Below are 16909 nucleotides of genomic sequence, written 5' to 3'. Positions count from 1 at the left end.
AGTCTAAGTAGTTAGAGTTCAGCTATGTGTAATTTAGTCTCCGTATAAATACACCTGTTCTGTGAAGGTCTCAGTGGTTTGTTAGAGAACACTAGTGAACAAACAGCATCATAAAGACCAAGGAGCTTACCAGGTCAGAGAAAAAAAAGTTGTAGAGCAGTTTAAAGTGACATTAGGTTATAAAAGCATCCCAACAAGCACTGTTCAATCCAAAAATTGAAAAAGTATTCTGCAACTGCAAACTTACAAAGACTTGGCCATCCACCTAAACTGACAGATTAAGCAAAGAGAGCACTGGTCAGAGAAGCAGCCAAGAGGCCTATGGTCACTCTGGAGGAGCCACAGAAATCCCCAGCTTTGGTAGACACTGTCCACAGGGCGACTATAAGTCATACACTCAGTCTGGCCTTTATGGAAGAGTGGCAAGAAGAAAAACACTCTTGAAAGAAAGACATAAGTGCAGTTTGCAGCTTGCCACAAGCCATATAGGGGACACAGCAAACATGTGGAAGAAGCAAAATACTATGAGTGGCGGAAAAGTAACGACAATCATTGCCCTGAACACTCCATCCGCGATACATGGTGTTGGTGGCGGCATCATGCTGTGGGGATACTTTGACCAGCTTCCCTTTTTCTGTTGAAGAGTTGATGGGAAGATCGATGGAATTAAATACAGGGCAATCTTGGAAGAAAACCTTTTGGACGCTGCAAAAGACTTAAGACTTGGAAGGAGATTCACCTTCCAACAAGACAGTGACCCTGAACATACAACGATGGCTACAGTGGAATGGTTTAGATCAAAGAATATTTGTGTTAGAATGGCCCAGTCAAGGTCCAGACCTAAATCCCATTGAGCATCTGTGGCAAGTCAAGACAATTGCTTTTAAGATGCTCTCCACCCAATCTGGCTGAGCATGAGCTATTTTGCAAAGAAGAATGGGTAAGCTGGTAAAGACACACACCAAAAGACTTGCAGCTGTAATTGCAAGGAAAGGTGGCTCTACAAAGTATTGATATGGGGGCTGAATATTTTTGCACATCACTTTTCAGATTTTTTTTTTTTTTTTTTTTTTTTTTTTTAATTTGATTAAAATTTTGAAAACCAGGTATCATTTTCCTCCCACTTCACAATTATCTGCTACTTTGTGTTGGTCTATTACTTAAAAATCTCAATGAAATACATTTAAGCTTGTGATTTGTAAGGTGACATGTGAAAAAGTTCAAGGGGTATGAATACTTTTGCAAGGCACTGTAGGCTCCATGTTCAGTAACAGAATGATCGATAAACGCCAATGAAGAAAAATATATTAAGCTGTACCTCCTTTTTAGCATTGGGTAACACTTTGTATCTCTCTGCATATTTTAAAGGGGCTCTTTCATTGAGAAGTCATTTTTAGCTAAGCACATACTTGCATAGCCTTTAGAAAGACTATTCCACACACCTTTTGTATGTAAATTGCCTCAGTAGTTTTTGAATAAGTCTGTTTTTATTCATATGCTAATTAACCTTCCCAGTGCATCGGAAGTGTCTGTGTGCACCTTCTATTCTCTGTGTATGAGAGCAGAAAGGCTGCTGTGCTAATGACTCATCTCTCTGGTCTCATAGCAGACACTGCCGCTGCACGGAGAAGGCTAATTAGCACCTGAATAAAAACGGACTTATTCAAAGACCACTAAGGCAATTTACATACAAAAGGTAAGTGTGGAATAGCCTTTCTAAAGGCTATGCAAGGATGTGCTTAGCTAAAAATGACTTTTCCCAATGTTAGAGCCCCTTTAAGCAGAATGTGAGACGGAGTCCCCCAATGGCCACACATACTCTTCACTAGAATGTTCTGCTTTTGCACAAAGCTATTTCTGCACACTTTTTAATGCATGGATTGCTGGGTTCTCTAGGCTTTTGTATTCGCCATATGATTATTGTTGTATGGCGTCTATTAGAATGGATAGAACTAAAAATCCATACTGAATATGGCAGCTGAGGAAACGGTGACATTGAGAGACCAAACAAAATCTTCTGATGAAGCAATGTCGCTCTTTTGTGTCAGTGTCTGTTTTTTTTTTTTTTCCCTTTTGTGTATATATATTTTTTTTAAGCAGGAGGTAAGGTATTAACCTTTCCACATGAAAAGGTAAAATCCATATTGATCCCAAAGTGCAGGGAATACATGGCATCGCTCATGCCAGGTAAAAAAAAAAAAAAAAAAACTGTATAAACAGCAGGTACCTAGAAGTGTCCACAGTGTAGTTTCAGGGTAGCCGTAGCCAGTATTGTGAGACAGCATGCTGTTCAATGTGTGCGCTCATGAAAGTGCAAGTAATTTTTGTTTTCATTCTTTTTGTCCTGTAGATCGACCAGTACCTGCAACATCTTTCCTCCCTACACAGCGACTCCAGCTTGGGAGGGCAGGGCAATGGTTGTCACAGCTTTCCCTGTGGTGTCTGCCTGCCAAGTACAGCTCTGGAGTTAGCCGTGAGGTGTGAGGTGAGAAAGAGATTGCATGGTCTGGTTTATTTTCTATATACTAGAACAATTTCTGTGCCAGTAACTTGGGCATATAGTGACAACTTGGAGCAGTACATAATACAGCTACCCTGCTCTAGCTGCACTGAGCTTTATTCTCAGCAGAATAGATAGGGTATTATGTCCTAAAAATACAATAAAGTGTATATATTGTGTGGTTCTTATGTCCTTAGCAGGAAAATGTAAAGTATTTACAAAGTGTTTGTTCATTGTATTGATGGTTTTTTTTTTTTTTTTTTTTTTTTTTTTTTATATTTTATTTCCAGATTCTCCCCAGAAGCCGCATCACGGCGAGGGCTCAGCACAGCAGAAATGAATGCTGTAGAAGCAATTCACAGAGCAGTGGAGTTTAATCCACATGTGCCAAAAGTATGTCCGCCAATCACACTGGGTTTATCTGTAAACTAACATTATGTTGATATTGCATTTTATGCTTTCTAATATTTAGGTGGGTTTGAGATGGCAGTAATGTGGCTGGAATGCAGACACTTACAACACCCAGATCTCCTAAATTAGCATTTCATGGCTTCCCTAAAGCCAGAGGAAGTTTGTCTGTAACATTCTATAAAATGGCATAGGGTTAATTTCTTCTCTCCAAAATTAGGCTATATATAACCTTCCCATCTATGTACAACATAATTGAAGGTACACAACAAAGGAACTCACATCCTCCATAATATGAATCTGTATTACAAACTCTGTAATAGATCAATAATGATAGAAACACTTAGATACTGACCACACACAAACTATCAAGGGGTCAGAACCCTATAGCCAGACAAGATAAGTCTCAGGATCAATCTAAACATATGCTAACAATCCCTAAGACATATACAAGGAAAATGTATCAAGAAGTAACAATGCTCACATAATGTGCTAGCCCATTATAAGCGCATCAATGGATGCCCCTGCCTATAAATAAATGTAATCAATATCTAATGAGTATAAAATACAAATCCTATCCAAAAAGTATTTAACTTCAGTCCTATCCCATAAATGACTGTCTTATTTAGTAAGTATAAACACAGGTAAAATAAAAACACCTAGGCTTGAAGGAATAAGTAAATGGAGTCCTTCAGGCTAAACCGTGAAGGAACGCCCCACATGTATCGTCTCTCCCACTTACAGCTTTGTCAAGGGTTGTAGATCTGCATGTAGTTAATTCCAATTTTCCTGCAGATTCTATGGTAGAAGTGGTGTATAATGTGAATTTGTATGAGATATTCGTAACATATCTGTATCTCTTCTTTTGTATTATAGTACCTTCTTGAAATGAAAAGTTTAATCCTTCCCCCTGAACACATTCTGAAGAGAGGGGACAGTGAAGCAATAGCATATGCTTTCTTTCACCTTCAACACTGGAAAAGGGTAGAGGGAGCTTTAAATCTCTTACATTGTACGTGGGAAGGGAGTAAGTATATTGTTCTTTTCTAAATCTTATTGAATATTGTGTCAGTGCAAAATGTCAGAAACTTAAGAGTTTTATAGGCTGTTATGAACAATGAACTATCCTTCGGTTTACAATGTGCACACTACAATGGGGGTAGCCATGAATATATGCCAAGAATATATACCTGTAGAATGGGCTTGTTCACATCTGCGCCCGTACTCCGTTCTGCAGGTTTCAGTTTCCTGCACTAAACAGGGGCAGGAGACGGAAACCTGCCGGCATGTTTCAATCCCATTCATTTGAATGGGCTTGAAAAGTTTCCGGCCATGAGTGCCGGTGAGCGTTTTATGTGCTCTGCGGCGAAACCGTTTTTTTTTTTAAAACCGGACACAGTCGGACATGCAGTACTCTGTGTCTGGTTTAAAAAAAAAAACAAAAAAAAAAACAAAACGGTTTCTTCGCGGTGAGCTCAAAACGCTCACCGGTGCTCACGGCCAGACTTGGCATGACAGGTTTCTGTTTTCTGCATGCAGAAGATGGAAACCTGAAAACAGAGTTCAGGCGCTGGTATGAACCCAGCAAGCAGTATTTGTATCTGATAAAGGTTGAATCACCAATTTCTTCTGGATTGCTTTGCTATTGCTAAACTTTTTTTGAAACGGATACCTAGAACTGTTGAATTTTGTTACACTACATTGTTTTAGTAAAGAGGCCGCAGCTTTCACCCAAATACTGCAGTCTTTTCAAACAGCTGATCAGTGGGGTCCCAGGTGTTGGACCCCTGCCAGTCTTCAATTGATGACCTATTCTAAGGATGAGCCTCCAATATCTGTGCCTGGAAATCCCCTTCAGGCCAAGGCTCTACGTATCAACATGGGCATTTTTAAAAATTAAATCTCTTCCGCTGCTGAATTTTTTAATGCCTGGATGGGATTAGCCAGAATCCAGCTCGCTTTGGAGGTACTGTAAAATGCAGCCTTTTCTGCCGTGATGTTTCCGCTGTGGCAAAAACGCTGCATTTTCGCAACGTGGGGCTTCAGCCTCAAACTGGATTCAGGCTGGGAATACACAGGGAAGGTTTATAGCAGGTTAATCACTGAAACCGACTGCCGCCTACAGCAGCATTATGAAGTTTAGGAACATTATCTCTATAACTACTGTTTGGTAGTAGTAGCATTTAGGTTTTATGTACTGCAATCACTTTCAAGCCATCAGCCAAACATCATGTGGCATCATACGCTGCCAGTCTAAAATGTGGACAGCTACATTGATATCCCCTATATTCATACATAGAAATCTCTATGAATAAACACTTTCTCTTATCACAAGCAGTAGCCTTGGTAGAAAACTAGTTCGTGATTTTCATTTCACTTTGCTCACATGTTAAAGGGACAGTGGTAGATCTCTTCAATTCTGTGCATCCATGCAAACCAAGCCTTGATGAAGAGTATAGGCAACCCTATACTTTAACCCTTTCACTGCTATTTATGCTTTTAACAAAAACAATTAAACCTGAGTTATAAGTCCTATTACTCCCCTATACCCACATACTGTATCTTCCAACTTTCTTAAAATAAATGTTCGGTACCTGCAGACATATACTTATCACTTCTGCATGCACAATATTATATCTTGACCTATTCACCACAGCTCCAAATTTTAGCAATCCTGTCTCAAGTTCTCTTTTTTTTTTTTTTTTTCATTTAGACAAATGAAAAAAGCCAAAAGGTCCTTGCACCTTTTACTTTCCAGAAATGTATGAGCGAATGCTGTGCAAGCTTTAGTTCTGTACTACACCATTTTGTGTATGAAATAGCTGAATTCTGTAAAACACTATCTTACCAACAGTATGTGGCTATATTGTCTATCTCCTGTGAAATCTATAAATGTTCCTTTGTGAGGCCCCCTTTCCATTTTCCTCTATTGGCAGATAAATTCCTGAAGCTATCCTTTATTTCTGGACTCTCTATAAGGTATATTCAGTTATAATAACGCAATATTTGCACTCTAGTGTCTTAATAAGGGTCAGTAAAATAATCACATGACTACCTTGTCAGCATGCTAGCACTTGTCCAAAATTGTACATACATGATGTCAAATCAGTTTACATGCGATCACAGGGGCATTTGCAGTAAAATGGTTATAACCCTAATCCCAATGCCTTGTAGAGGTGATTCTACAGTTCCAAATATGCCTCTGCCTATTATTCAGCTTTTGCCCTATTTGCATGTGAATTATTCATATGAAAATGAGGGAAAAGTAATTTGGGGATGTGCTTTAGGTTTGGTCTCTGCTGCCAAGGGTGGAACCAACAAAAAAGTAAGGGAAATTGAGGGGAAGAGGACTGAACATCACATAGCTCATTAACCCCTTAACGACCGGCCCATAGTAAAATTACGTCGGCACTGACAGGTCCTTCCTGACTGCCCTATAGTAAAATTACGTCGGGCAGTCAGGGAAGGATTCCCTGTCAGTGCCGATGTAATTGGAGCAGATCTTAGCTGTATCTGACAGCTAAGACCCTGCTCCATTACCCCCCATCGGAGGGGGCTCCGATCGGGGTTTTTTAACCCCTTCAGTTCCGTGATCAAATATGATCACGGAACTGAAGCGGTTCCGTGACGGTGCCGGCCGAATCGGCACCCCCCGCGGCGAGATCGAGGGGTGCCGATGTCTCTAACATGGAGCCTGGGGTCTGGCCAGTGACCCCAAGCTCCAAAAGACCCCCAATACCTGGTTGATCCTGCCGCTTTAAGAGGAAGTCAGATGCAGGCAGCCCCTGCGTCTGACTTCCTCCAGACGCTGCAAGACACTGAGAGCTGTGTCCTGCAGCGTCTAATAGAGAATTAGTGATGCTTTTATCAAAGCATCACTAATCCAAGTGTCCTAAAGTAAAAAGTGTAAAAGTAAAAAATAAAAAGTGAAAAATAAATAAAGTGTCTGATAAACATGAATAAACTTATAAAGCCCCAAAATTTCCTTTTTTCTATAAAAAATGAATTATATTAAAAAAAAACCTAAAACTTAATAAAAACAATACATATTTGGTATCGTCGCGTCCGTAACAATCTGAACAATAAAACTCCAACAATATTTAATGTATACGGTGAATGTCGAAAAAAAAACCCCGGAAAAAACCCGCCGGAAGTAGTGATTTTTCGCCATCTCACCTTACAAAATATGCTATAAAAAGTGATCAAAAAGTCATATACACCCCACAACAGTACCAATAAAAAGCGCACATTGTCCCGCAAAAAAATAAGCCCACAACCAACACTGTCAACCAAAAAATAAAAATGTTACGCTTCTCAGAAGATGGCGATGCAAAAAACATTGATTTATGTCCCTAAATGTGTTTTTATTCTACAGAATTAGTATCGCATAAAAAAATACTATAAATGAGGTATCGCCGTAACCGTACCGACCCGCAGAATAAAGGGAACATGTTACTTATATTGTACGCTGCATGGCGAAAAATTTAAAAGGTAGAATGCAATGCCAGGATTGATTTTTCTTTAAAAAATCCTGCAAAAAAGGGTTAATAAAATGTATTCAATAAGTTGTAGGCACCCAAAAATGGTGTCATTACAAAATGCATCTCATCCCGCAAACAACAAGCCCTTATATGGCCATGTCACCAGAAAAATAAAGAAAATATAGCATCTAGTAATGTGAAGACAAACAACCCCAAAATCGCCAAATCATTAGAATACAACTGGCTGCGTCAGGTAGGGAATATATAAGCTGTGCAAGCGGATATCAGGGGACACCCCAGATTTACAGCTTACGAGGGAAAAGACACCGGAAGTGACCCCCTAAGTGACCCCAGAGTGACTCCCCCAATCATGGGACATAGTAGGGAATTTGGTGTTTGCAATGTCCTCCACACCGCTTATATATTCCCTCTTCGCCATCCCCTCTGCAATCACGTCCGGGGTACTAATACTCACTACACCCCCTGATATATTCTTTCAGGGGTGCAGTTTTCAAAATGGGGTGACTCCTTTGGGGAATCCAGTTTTCTGGTACGTTATAGGCTCTACAAACATGACATGGCGTCCGGATACCAAACATCTGAATCTGTACTCTAAAAGTCGCATAGCGCTCCTTCCCTTCTGCGCCCTGCTGTGCGCCCAAACTGCAGTTTATGCCACATGTATGACACTGGTGTACCCAGGATAACGGACGTAATGTCATATGTGGGTATAAACTGATATTAGGGCACAGCCGGACACAGAAGGGAAAAGAAGGGTTATTGGGTTTTTGGAGCGCAGACGGTTTGGTTTTTGGATGCCATGACACTTTTGCAGAGCTGAAGCGCCAGTAAAGTGGAATCCCCTGATATGTGACCTTATTTTGGAAACTACACCCCTGAAGGATTTATCCAGGGGTACAGAGAGCATTTTTAACCCCCAAGTGTTGCTATAACATATTATCCATAAATGAATACAAAGCTGATTGTGAGAAGTGAAAATGACAATTTTTCCAAGAATCGGTCATTTCAGTGCGTAATATATTGTGTCCGACTCGTATCAGAGATGAACGCTCTGAAAGCTGTTATGCCCGGGATACCCACTTAACAGTGTTTGGAGTGTGTATCTCTGCTGACATAAGTTGGGCACAACATATCAGATACTGAAATGGCGAATCTCTGGAAAACTTCATTTTTAACTTCTCATTATCAGCCGCAATTTCATTTCTGGAAACCAAATAAATGCAACCCTCAAGGGTTAAAATGCTCGCTACACCGCTTGATAAATGCCATCAGTGGGGTAGTGTCCAAAATGGGGTGAGATGTCTGCAGATTCCACTTCAGGGGCTTTGCAAAAGTGGCATGGTGTCCTAAAACCAAACTGTGCTCCAAAAACCAATATAGCGCTCCTTTCCTTCTGTGCCCGGCTGTGTCCAAACAGCCTTTCTACCTACATATGGCATTAAGTCTGTTATCCGGGGTACACCAGTGTCATACATGTGGGCATACACCGCCATTTGGGTACACAGCAGGGCGCAGATGTGAAGGAGCGCTATGTGCTTTTGGAGTGCAGATTTAGATTGTTGGTTTTTGGACACCATGTCATATTTGCCGAGACCCTAAAATTTCCCCTACAAAATGGGGTCACTTCTTGGCGAATTCCAGTTTACTGGCACCTTCAGGGCTCTGCAAAAGCAACATGGCGCCCCGAAAGTCCCTCTAACACTGTACCCCAATAGCTAAAAAGCGCACTGCTCCTTCTCTTCTGAGCCCTGCTGTGTGCCCAAGCGGCAGTTTACACCCACATATATAATTTTTTGACCCTCGGGATGGCCCCTTAATAGTTTTAGGAGTGCAGGTCTCTGACAACACAAAGTGGGTGCAACGTATTGGGCACCGAAATGGCATATTTCTTTAAAAATTTCAATTTTCATTTTGTACATTAATTTTTGGGAAGCATTTTTAGGCTCAAAATGATAATACCCCTTGATACATTCCTTGATGGGTGTAGTTTTTAAAATGGAGTCACATTTGAGGGGTTTCCATTGTATTGGTACTTTAGGGGTTCAGCAAATGTGACATGGCACCTGAAAACTATTCCAGCAACATCTGCCCTCCAAAATCCAAATAGCGCTCATTCCATTCTGAGCCCCACCATGTCCCCATACAGCAGATTATGGCCACATATGGGGTATTGCCGTGTTCAGGAGAAATTGTGTAACAAACTGTGGGGGGCTTTCTCTCCTTTAACCCCTTGTGAAAATGAAAACTTTGGGGATAAAGGGACATTTTACTAATTTTTAACCTACACATCCCTAAGTTAGTAAAATCTGTGAAACGGCTATAGGGTCAAAATGTTCACTATACCCCTCAATGAATACCTTAAGGGGTCTAGTTTATAAAATGGGGTCATTTATGGGGGGTTTCAATTGTTTTGGTATCTCAAATCTTGTTTGAATGTGCAATGGGCCTGAAATATCTGCAAGCAAAATTTGAGTCTTGAAATCCAGTTGGTGATCCCTTCTTTTTGGGCCCTACCGTGCGTCCGTACATAGAATTAAGGCCACAAAGTGTACATTTTTGAACACGGGAGAAATGGGGCCATCTATTTTGGGGTGTTTTTCTTTATTTTCATGTGTTATGTGCAAAAAAACTGCCTTTAAAATTACTCTTTTGTGTAAAAAATATGAGAATTTTTTGTTTGACGCAAATTCTTTTAAAACCTATGGGGTCAAAATACTCACTATACCCCTCAATGAATACCTCAAGGGGTCTAGTTTATAAAATTATGTCATTTATTGGGGTTTTCAATTGTTTTGGTAACTCAAATCTTGTTTGAATGCGCAATGGGCCTGAAACATTTAGAAGCAAAAATTGTGTCTTGAAATCCAGTTGGTGCTCCCTTCTTTTTGGGCCCTACTGTGCGTCCGTACATGGGATTAAGGCCACAAAGTGTACATTTTTGACCACGGGAGAAATGGGGTCATCTATTTTGGGGTGTTTTTCTTCATTTTCTTGTGTTATGTGCAAAAAAAACGGCCTATAAAATGACACTTGTGTAAAAAATATGAAATTTTTTTTGTTTGACGCAAATTTTCTCAAAACTTATAGGGTCAAAGTACTCTCTATACCCCTCAATGAATACCCTAAGGGGTCTAGTTTATAAAATGGTGTCATTTATGGGTGTTTTCAATTGCTTTGGTAACTCAAATCTTGTTTGAATGTGCAATGGACATAAAATATCTGCAAGCAAAATTTGTGCTTTGAAATCCATTTGGCCCTCCCTACCTCTTAGGCCCTACTGTACGTGCGTATATAGGACTAAGGCCACAAAGTGAACATTTTTTAACACGGGAGAAGTGGGGTGATATATTTTGGGGTGTGTTTCTTCTTTTTGATGTGTTGTGTGCAAAAAAAACTGGCTTTAATATGACACATATTTGAAGAAAATGAAAATGAAATTTTTTTCATCATTTGTAATAATTCTTGCAAAACAATATTTGTTTGATCAAAATGCTCACTATACCCCTCAAAGAATACCTGAAGGGGTCTAGTTTTCCAAATTGGGTCATTTAATGGGAGTTTCTGTCATTATGCCACCTATTCCTGTCTGCAAACATAGCTTGGTACAGGAAAAAATCACACACTCAAAATTTCCAAAATTTGCTTATAAACTTGTAAATTGTCTAAGTTACTCAAATATGCTAAAATTATCTCAAATATGCTTGAAACACAAAAGGAACATTTGGAAATATATAACTACTAACTTTTTTGCCCTGTATTATTGTGTATATGTGAGATATCGCAGCTAAAAATGGAAAACATTGAAAAATTTTCAAAATTTTCAGCATTTTCAGGTTTTTTTAATAAATTTACACAAGTTATATCAGTCTAATTTTACCTTCTCAGTAAAGTACAACATGTCACGAAAAAACAATATCAGAATCGCTTGGATGCAATATACTGTTACAGAATTATTCATTGATAAAGTCACACAGGGCAAATTTCAAAAATTTGGCTTGGTCATTAAGGTCCAAAACAGGCTGGTCACTAAGGGGTTAAAGTAACATAGAAAGTAATTGTAGGGAACACAGCATAATATGTTTAAGGGCGGGTTCACACTTGCACCCGGTCTCCGCTTTAGGCAATCCGGCTGGTTTCCGTCTCCTGCCTGAGAAACTGGACAGGGTACGGAAACCCAGCAGTCAGTTAACTGGACACATTCGGATATGCAGGACTTTGTGTCTGGTTAAAAAAAAAACAAAAAAAAAACTTTCGCTGCGTAGAGGCACAAGATGCTCACGGGCGGTCACTTTGCAAACACATTCAAGTGAATGGGTTTGATAACTAACTGCCGGGTTTCCATCCTCTGTCCAGTTTCTCGAGGCAGAAAATGGAAACCTGCTGGATTGCCTAAAGCGGAGACCGGGTACTGGTGTCAACTCTCCCTGAGAACACCTTTCAAAATGAAACTATCGGGGGCGGAGAGACCTCCTATGTGGTCAACATAGTCAGACCAAAGGGCCCAATTAAAGCAAAAACTAGGGTATCTGTGGCTCCAACATGTCAGCATTTAGTCCAGATTGTAGGCCTCCACCGTCAAGCAGGGTACACTCTTCTACTGGCGGGCACTCCCCAGACTACCTACATGCCACTTGGGAAGAAATTGGCATCCAGAAAACAGCACTAGGACTAACGGGACCTATAAGAATGTTTTGTTATTCTATTAAGTAGAATTTACCTGCAGTCCAAAGAAAATATATTGCTGAAATTGCCACATCCTTAGCCAAGTAAAATGTATTTTGCCTTCCTCAGGCCACGACAGAAATTCTTAAGAAGACAGTGCAGCCAGCATCTGTGTTACCTCTTAGGTCTTGCCATAATTGTATGTTGTTATAAACCGGCATAGTACAGTTATAGCACTTACTGTTTTGTTTTGAGCTGGACATGGCTGCTCTGTCCAAGTATTCTATACTTCTAATTATGGTCTTGTATGTGACCACTGCTGCGTGTTCCTGATATTCTGGCACCTTGGCTACATCGACCCTGTGGCTTTAGAAGTGGAATAAGCTTTGCTTTTTTTGGAAGACCAAGGTCTGTAGGTTGTAATAGATGGATGGATATGGGAACTTTTATTAAGCCATGTAACTTGCTCATAATACTGGAGTGCTACTGCTTAACATTATTGTCTTGCAGTTTACAGAATTCACCAGCAGATGGCAGTTTTACATACACAATACTGCAATGTTTTTACTACCTGCCAAGTAGAATTATAGATACAATTCCCATAAAATGATTATACAGTAATTAAAAGCTAATATTTGCTTTGTGTTCTCATGTAGTGTGTTGTGTTCTTCATCATGTCAGTATAATTGGGTCTCTCCGGAGAGAAGGTGTAATTACATCTTTAGGTTTACTTCACCTAGTGTCCCTGAGGCGTCTTCTCTCAGGTAGTAGTAGCTCAAGGTTAGATCATGGCATGCCCATTAGACCATCCATTAAATCTTTATTTCTCCCCTAAGGATATGTTCACACATCACAAAAACCTTATATTAGACTTTGATCCCAATTATTCTATATGATTTTGTATGATGCACTTTTCCCCAAGTAGCTGCATTATGTGAACAAAATTTTGTAACAGATTTTCTTTGTTAGAAGTGGAAAAGCAGAAAATGCTTATTGATTGTAACAAGGTTCACACTTTGTATTAATGTATATATCTCACTGTACTTTGTATTTTATTAGGGTAGCACAAAAATAATACAGCTTGGCCATTGACGGTTTGTGAAACACCGATCTAGGTACCTGGAGGTATCTCACCATAAAGATAGTCTCTGCCAACCAGCTTAGGTTAGGTCATTAGACCCTCGGACAACCACAGACAAGTCCTGTGAAAAGCAAAATGCATTCCAAGGTATCCAGGTAGAGTTGAAAACATCATGTCTGTCAGTCCTTGCTGCCCCTATCTACTGCATTCACATAATATGGTTAATGGGGTTGTCCGTGATAACTGGAAATCCCTACACTAATTTTAAATTAAACACCCTCCTAATTTCTAAATAACAATTAATCAAACTTGTATACTTGCCCATATTGCTGGGACAGTCATGTGACCACCCCAAGGACATTTGCTAGTCATCCAGTGACTGTTTCCGGAAACGGAATGTCACTACTACCCCTCCTTCCCCCCCTTCATTATCCATCCACTTCAACATACTTACCTTCCAGGCTATTTCCTGCGGGTCAGCTCCTCCTTTTCTTCTAACTCCCCGCCCTTGTCCCAGAGCTGCTCTGCTGCCGATAGTCTACTCTCTACTGTGCAGCTCCCATGCCTGCACAGTAGAGGTGGATTGTCGCTACAGAGCAGTGCTGGGAGAAGAGCGCGCGCCAGCAGTCAGAAAAGGAAGGGCCACCTCACAGGAGGAAGACTGGGAAGAAAGAGAGGTAAGTATATAATGAGCTTGGGGTTAGGCTGGGAAGAGCTAGTAGTGGGCAGGATTGCTGGTGAGACAGGGAGGAGGTGTATGGGAGAGGGGGATGGGGAGAGGAAGGGGGGGAGGGAGGTCAGAGGGGTTAGTGTGGAAGTTACATAGCAGAAAGATGAACCATGTAAACAAATTCAGTAGATACCAGGAGCTCCCAGAGACACCCATGAATCACTCAAAACACGGATAAAGGTATATGGTGCCTATATTAACCCATTAATAGAAATAACAGACCAATTGTAAAATATATATAATGTATTTGTATTCCTGGACCACCCCTTTAAGCGCTTTGAGAAGTGGTAACCAGGGGACACTCACTGTACTATACACTTCGTATAGATTTTGGAACAGAATACATGATAAAAAGCTTGTGTTCTACCTCCAAATGTTTTCGATGAGAAGCTGTCCCATAATTCATACGTCATGGATTTGAAACCTGCACCACAGGAAGATGTCAATCCTTTGCCACTAACAACACAATGGGGCCATTCAAGCACTGCAAATCTGCAGCAGAAATGCAAGGGTCAGGCTCAGATTCTTGCATCTTTCAAATCCATGTCTGGTTTTTCAGCATGGACATGCCATTGGGCATAATATATAACCTGTATCTAACCAGTTGAGTTATACCCAAGCCCAGACATAAATCATGACGTTTTGATACTTATCTGGGGCAGGTATTCATCTGGAAAAACAATTAGAGGTCTTGATATATGTGAGAAGAACTTTTTGCTTATTGCCTTTATAAAAGTTCTTAAGTATTGTCATTTCTGCTGTTTGGCGGCATAGCATTGCCATACACAAGCCTCCAGTACATTGCAATAGCCAGGACTTCATTGCTGAGCAGACATCCAATAAAAGATTTCTTTTTTTGGTTGTAGAGAGGTTTAAAAGGGTTAGGGATTTTTTTTTTTATTTATTTTGAGGCATATCCTGCCAAAGCTGAAAGCACAGTGTATGTGATGTTCTAGTGAAATGTGACATTTTGAGTTCTACACTGCTCTGCAAGAATTCTTTGCTCCTAACCTCATAATTGTCCTTTTAGGATTATTCCATGTGATCCTCCCTGGGACTACATGTTCCACAATGCAGTACTTTCTCTATTACTTGTTCAGGAGTGTGTGTTAATTCTGCCGCCAGCCAATATTGGCTAAAATAGAACTGTAGTTGGCCAGCCATGTTAGCGCTGTGTGCTTGCTGCCTAGATCTGTAGTGTTCATATTCCTCCACAGTCTAGTATTCTGTGACCACCCAAGGCTGAAGGGTGATATTGCTGGGGTTAATATTACAGATGACGCTGTGAGATACATCACAGTGACAAAGGAATAGTTTAGCCATATCCTACATAACAAATCTGCAATTTGTATCTTTTGTGTGATTAAATTTACTTGTCACAATATATATTTTGAGCACTGCAGTAGGGTATTAAGTTATGAATTGTCCTGTATGCATAGACGTACATGCTGATGTCCTAGTGCCCTATAATAAGATGCTTTATTGTTTGTTTTTTTAGCCTTTTTGAAGAGGAGGAGCCTCACTTGGTTATAGCAGCATATATTTAGACTGGTTTTTGGATGGCATGCCACTTTTACAGCCCCTTGAAATGCCAGTAAAGTGAATCTCCTGATATGTGACCCCATTTTGGAAACTGTAACCTTAGATAAATTCCTTCATGGGTGCAGTGAGATTTAAGATTTTTAGCATCTTTAACATTTTTGTAGTGTTGCACATTCATTTCATAAAATAAATTAATGCATTTGGTGAACATGGCAATATTTCCAGAAATGTCATTTCAATAAGTTGTGCTGAAGTCGTCTCCAAGACAAACTCTCTAAAAGCTTTTGTGTCCAGGATCCCTACTTAACAACTTTCTGAATCTTCTCTGCTGACACAAGCTGGGCACAACAATTCGGGCACTGAAATGGCGTATTTCTGGAAGAATCAACTTCACATTCATTTCTGGAAACTACAGTAATACAAGACACAAGTTAAAAATGCCCACTGTACTGCTTGATAAATACCTTCAGAGATGTAATTTCCAAGATAGTCATATGTATGCGGATTCCACTTTACTTGACAATTCATGGTTTCTGCAAAAGTGACATAATGTCCAAAAACAAAGAGGAACACAGCAGAGAAGGAACACTTTGGTTTAACCATTTATATCCACCATATCCTGTTTGCAGAAACCCTAAAATGCCCCCTACAAAATGGGGTCACTTCTTGGGGAATTCCAGTTTACGGTCACCTCCAGGGCTCTGCAAGAACTAGATGGAGTACAGATTTAGAGGCACTGGTTCCTGGATGCCAAGAGCATGTACTCATACTATGTTTTACCACAACATATTGCAGCGTTCAGGAGAAATTGTAGAATGAACTTTGGGGTGTTTATTAATAAAATCTGTGAAAAGGCTGTGTGGTAAAAATGCTCACTATACCTCTTGATAAGTTCCTGGAGGGGTGTAGTTTTCAATATAGAGTCCCTTTTAAAGGGTTTCCACTGTATTGAAACTCTAAGGGCTCTGCAAATGAGACATGGCGCCTGAAAACTATTCCAGCAAAATCCGCTGTTCAAACACCCAGTGTTGATTCTTTCCTTTGGCGCGTTGCTGTGTGCCCCAATACCAGTTTACATCTACAAACTCTGAGATGCATTTTCTCCTTTAACCCCTTGTGAATGTGTTAATTTTAGGGCTAAATGAAATGTCTAAATTCCACCTCCATATGGTTTTACTTCCTGTGAAACACTGGAGACTTCTCTAATTCTGTTTTGAATTATTTGAGGGGTGCAGTTTTGAAAATGGGGTGATTTATGGAGGGGGGTCCTAATATATAAGCCTTTTATAACCCTCTTCAGAACTGAAGGGGGTCCCTTAAAAAAAAAAAATAAAAAAAAAAAATAAAAAATTTTGATTTGTGAAAATATATATATTTTTTTTGTAACTCTGGAAAATCGCTGTTACACTTGTAAACCTTCTAACATTCAATATAAATTAAAGGGCGAGGAAAAGATGATGCCATTATAAGGCTAGTGTGGGGGG

The 16909-nt window shown here is 40.0% G+C and overlaps 1 protein-coding gene across 4 annotated transcripts in view; it reads left to right on the top strand.

The window, feature by feature from the left end:
- ST7 (suppression of tumorigenicity 7) overlaps positions 1-16909 on the top strand; it is a 90618-nt gene that overhangs the window by 65380 nt on the left and 8329 nt on the right. For 3 of the 4 annotated variants that reach the window (XM_075274264.1, XM_075274268.1, XM_075274267.1), the window contains exons 11-12: positions 2791-2893; positions 3785-3935. In XM_075274264.1, the coding sequence (XP_075130365.1) occupies positions 2791-2893; positions 3785-3935 (254 nt within the window). The remainder of the gene's footprint in view (positions 1-2790; positions 2894-3784; positions 3936-16909) is intronic. The other variant, XM_075274265.1, reaches the window with a different exon arrangement.

The sequence above is a fragment of the Leptodactylus fuscus genome, chromosome 5, assembly GCF_031893055.1.
Source record: "Leptodactylus fuscus isolate aLepFus1 chromosome 5, aLepFus1.hap2, whole genome shotgun sequence".
Classification (NCBI taxonomy): Eukaryota; Metazoa; Chordata; class Amphibia; order Anura; family Leptodactylidae; genus Leptodactylus; species Leptodactylus fuscus.
This window is presented reverse-complemented; position numbering and strand designations above follow the sequence as displayed.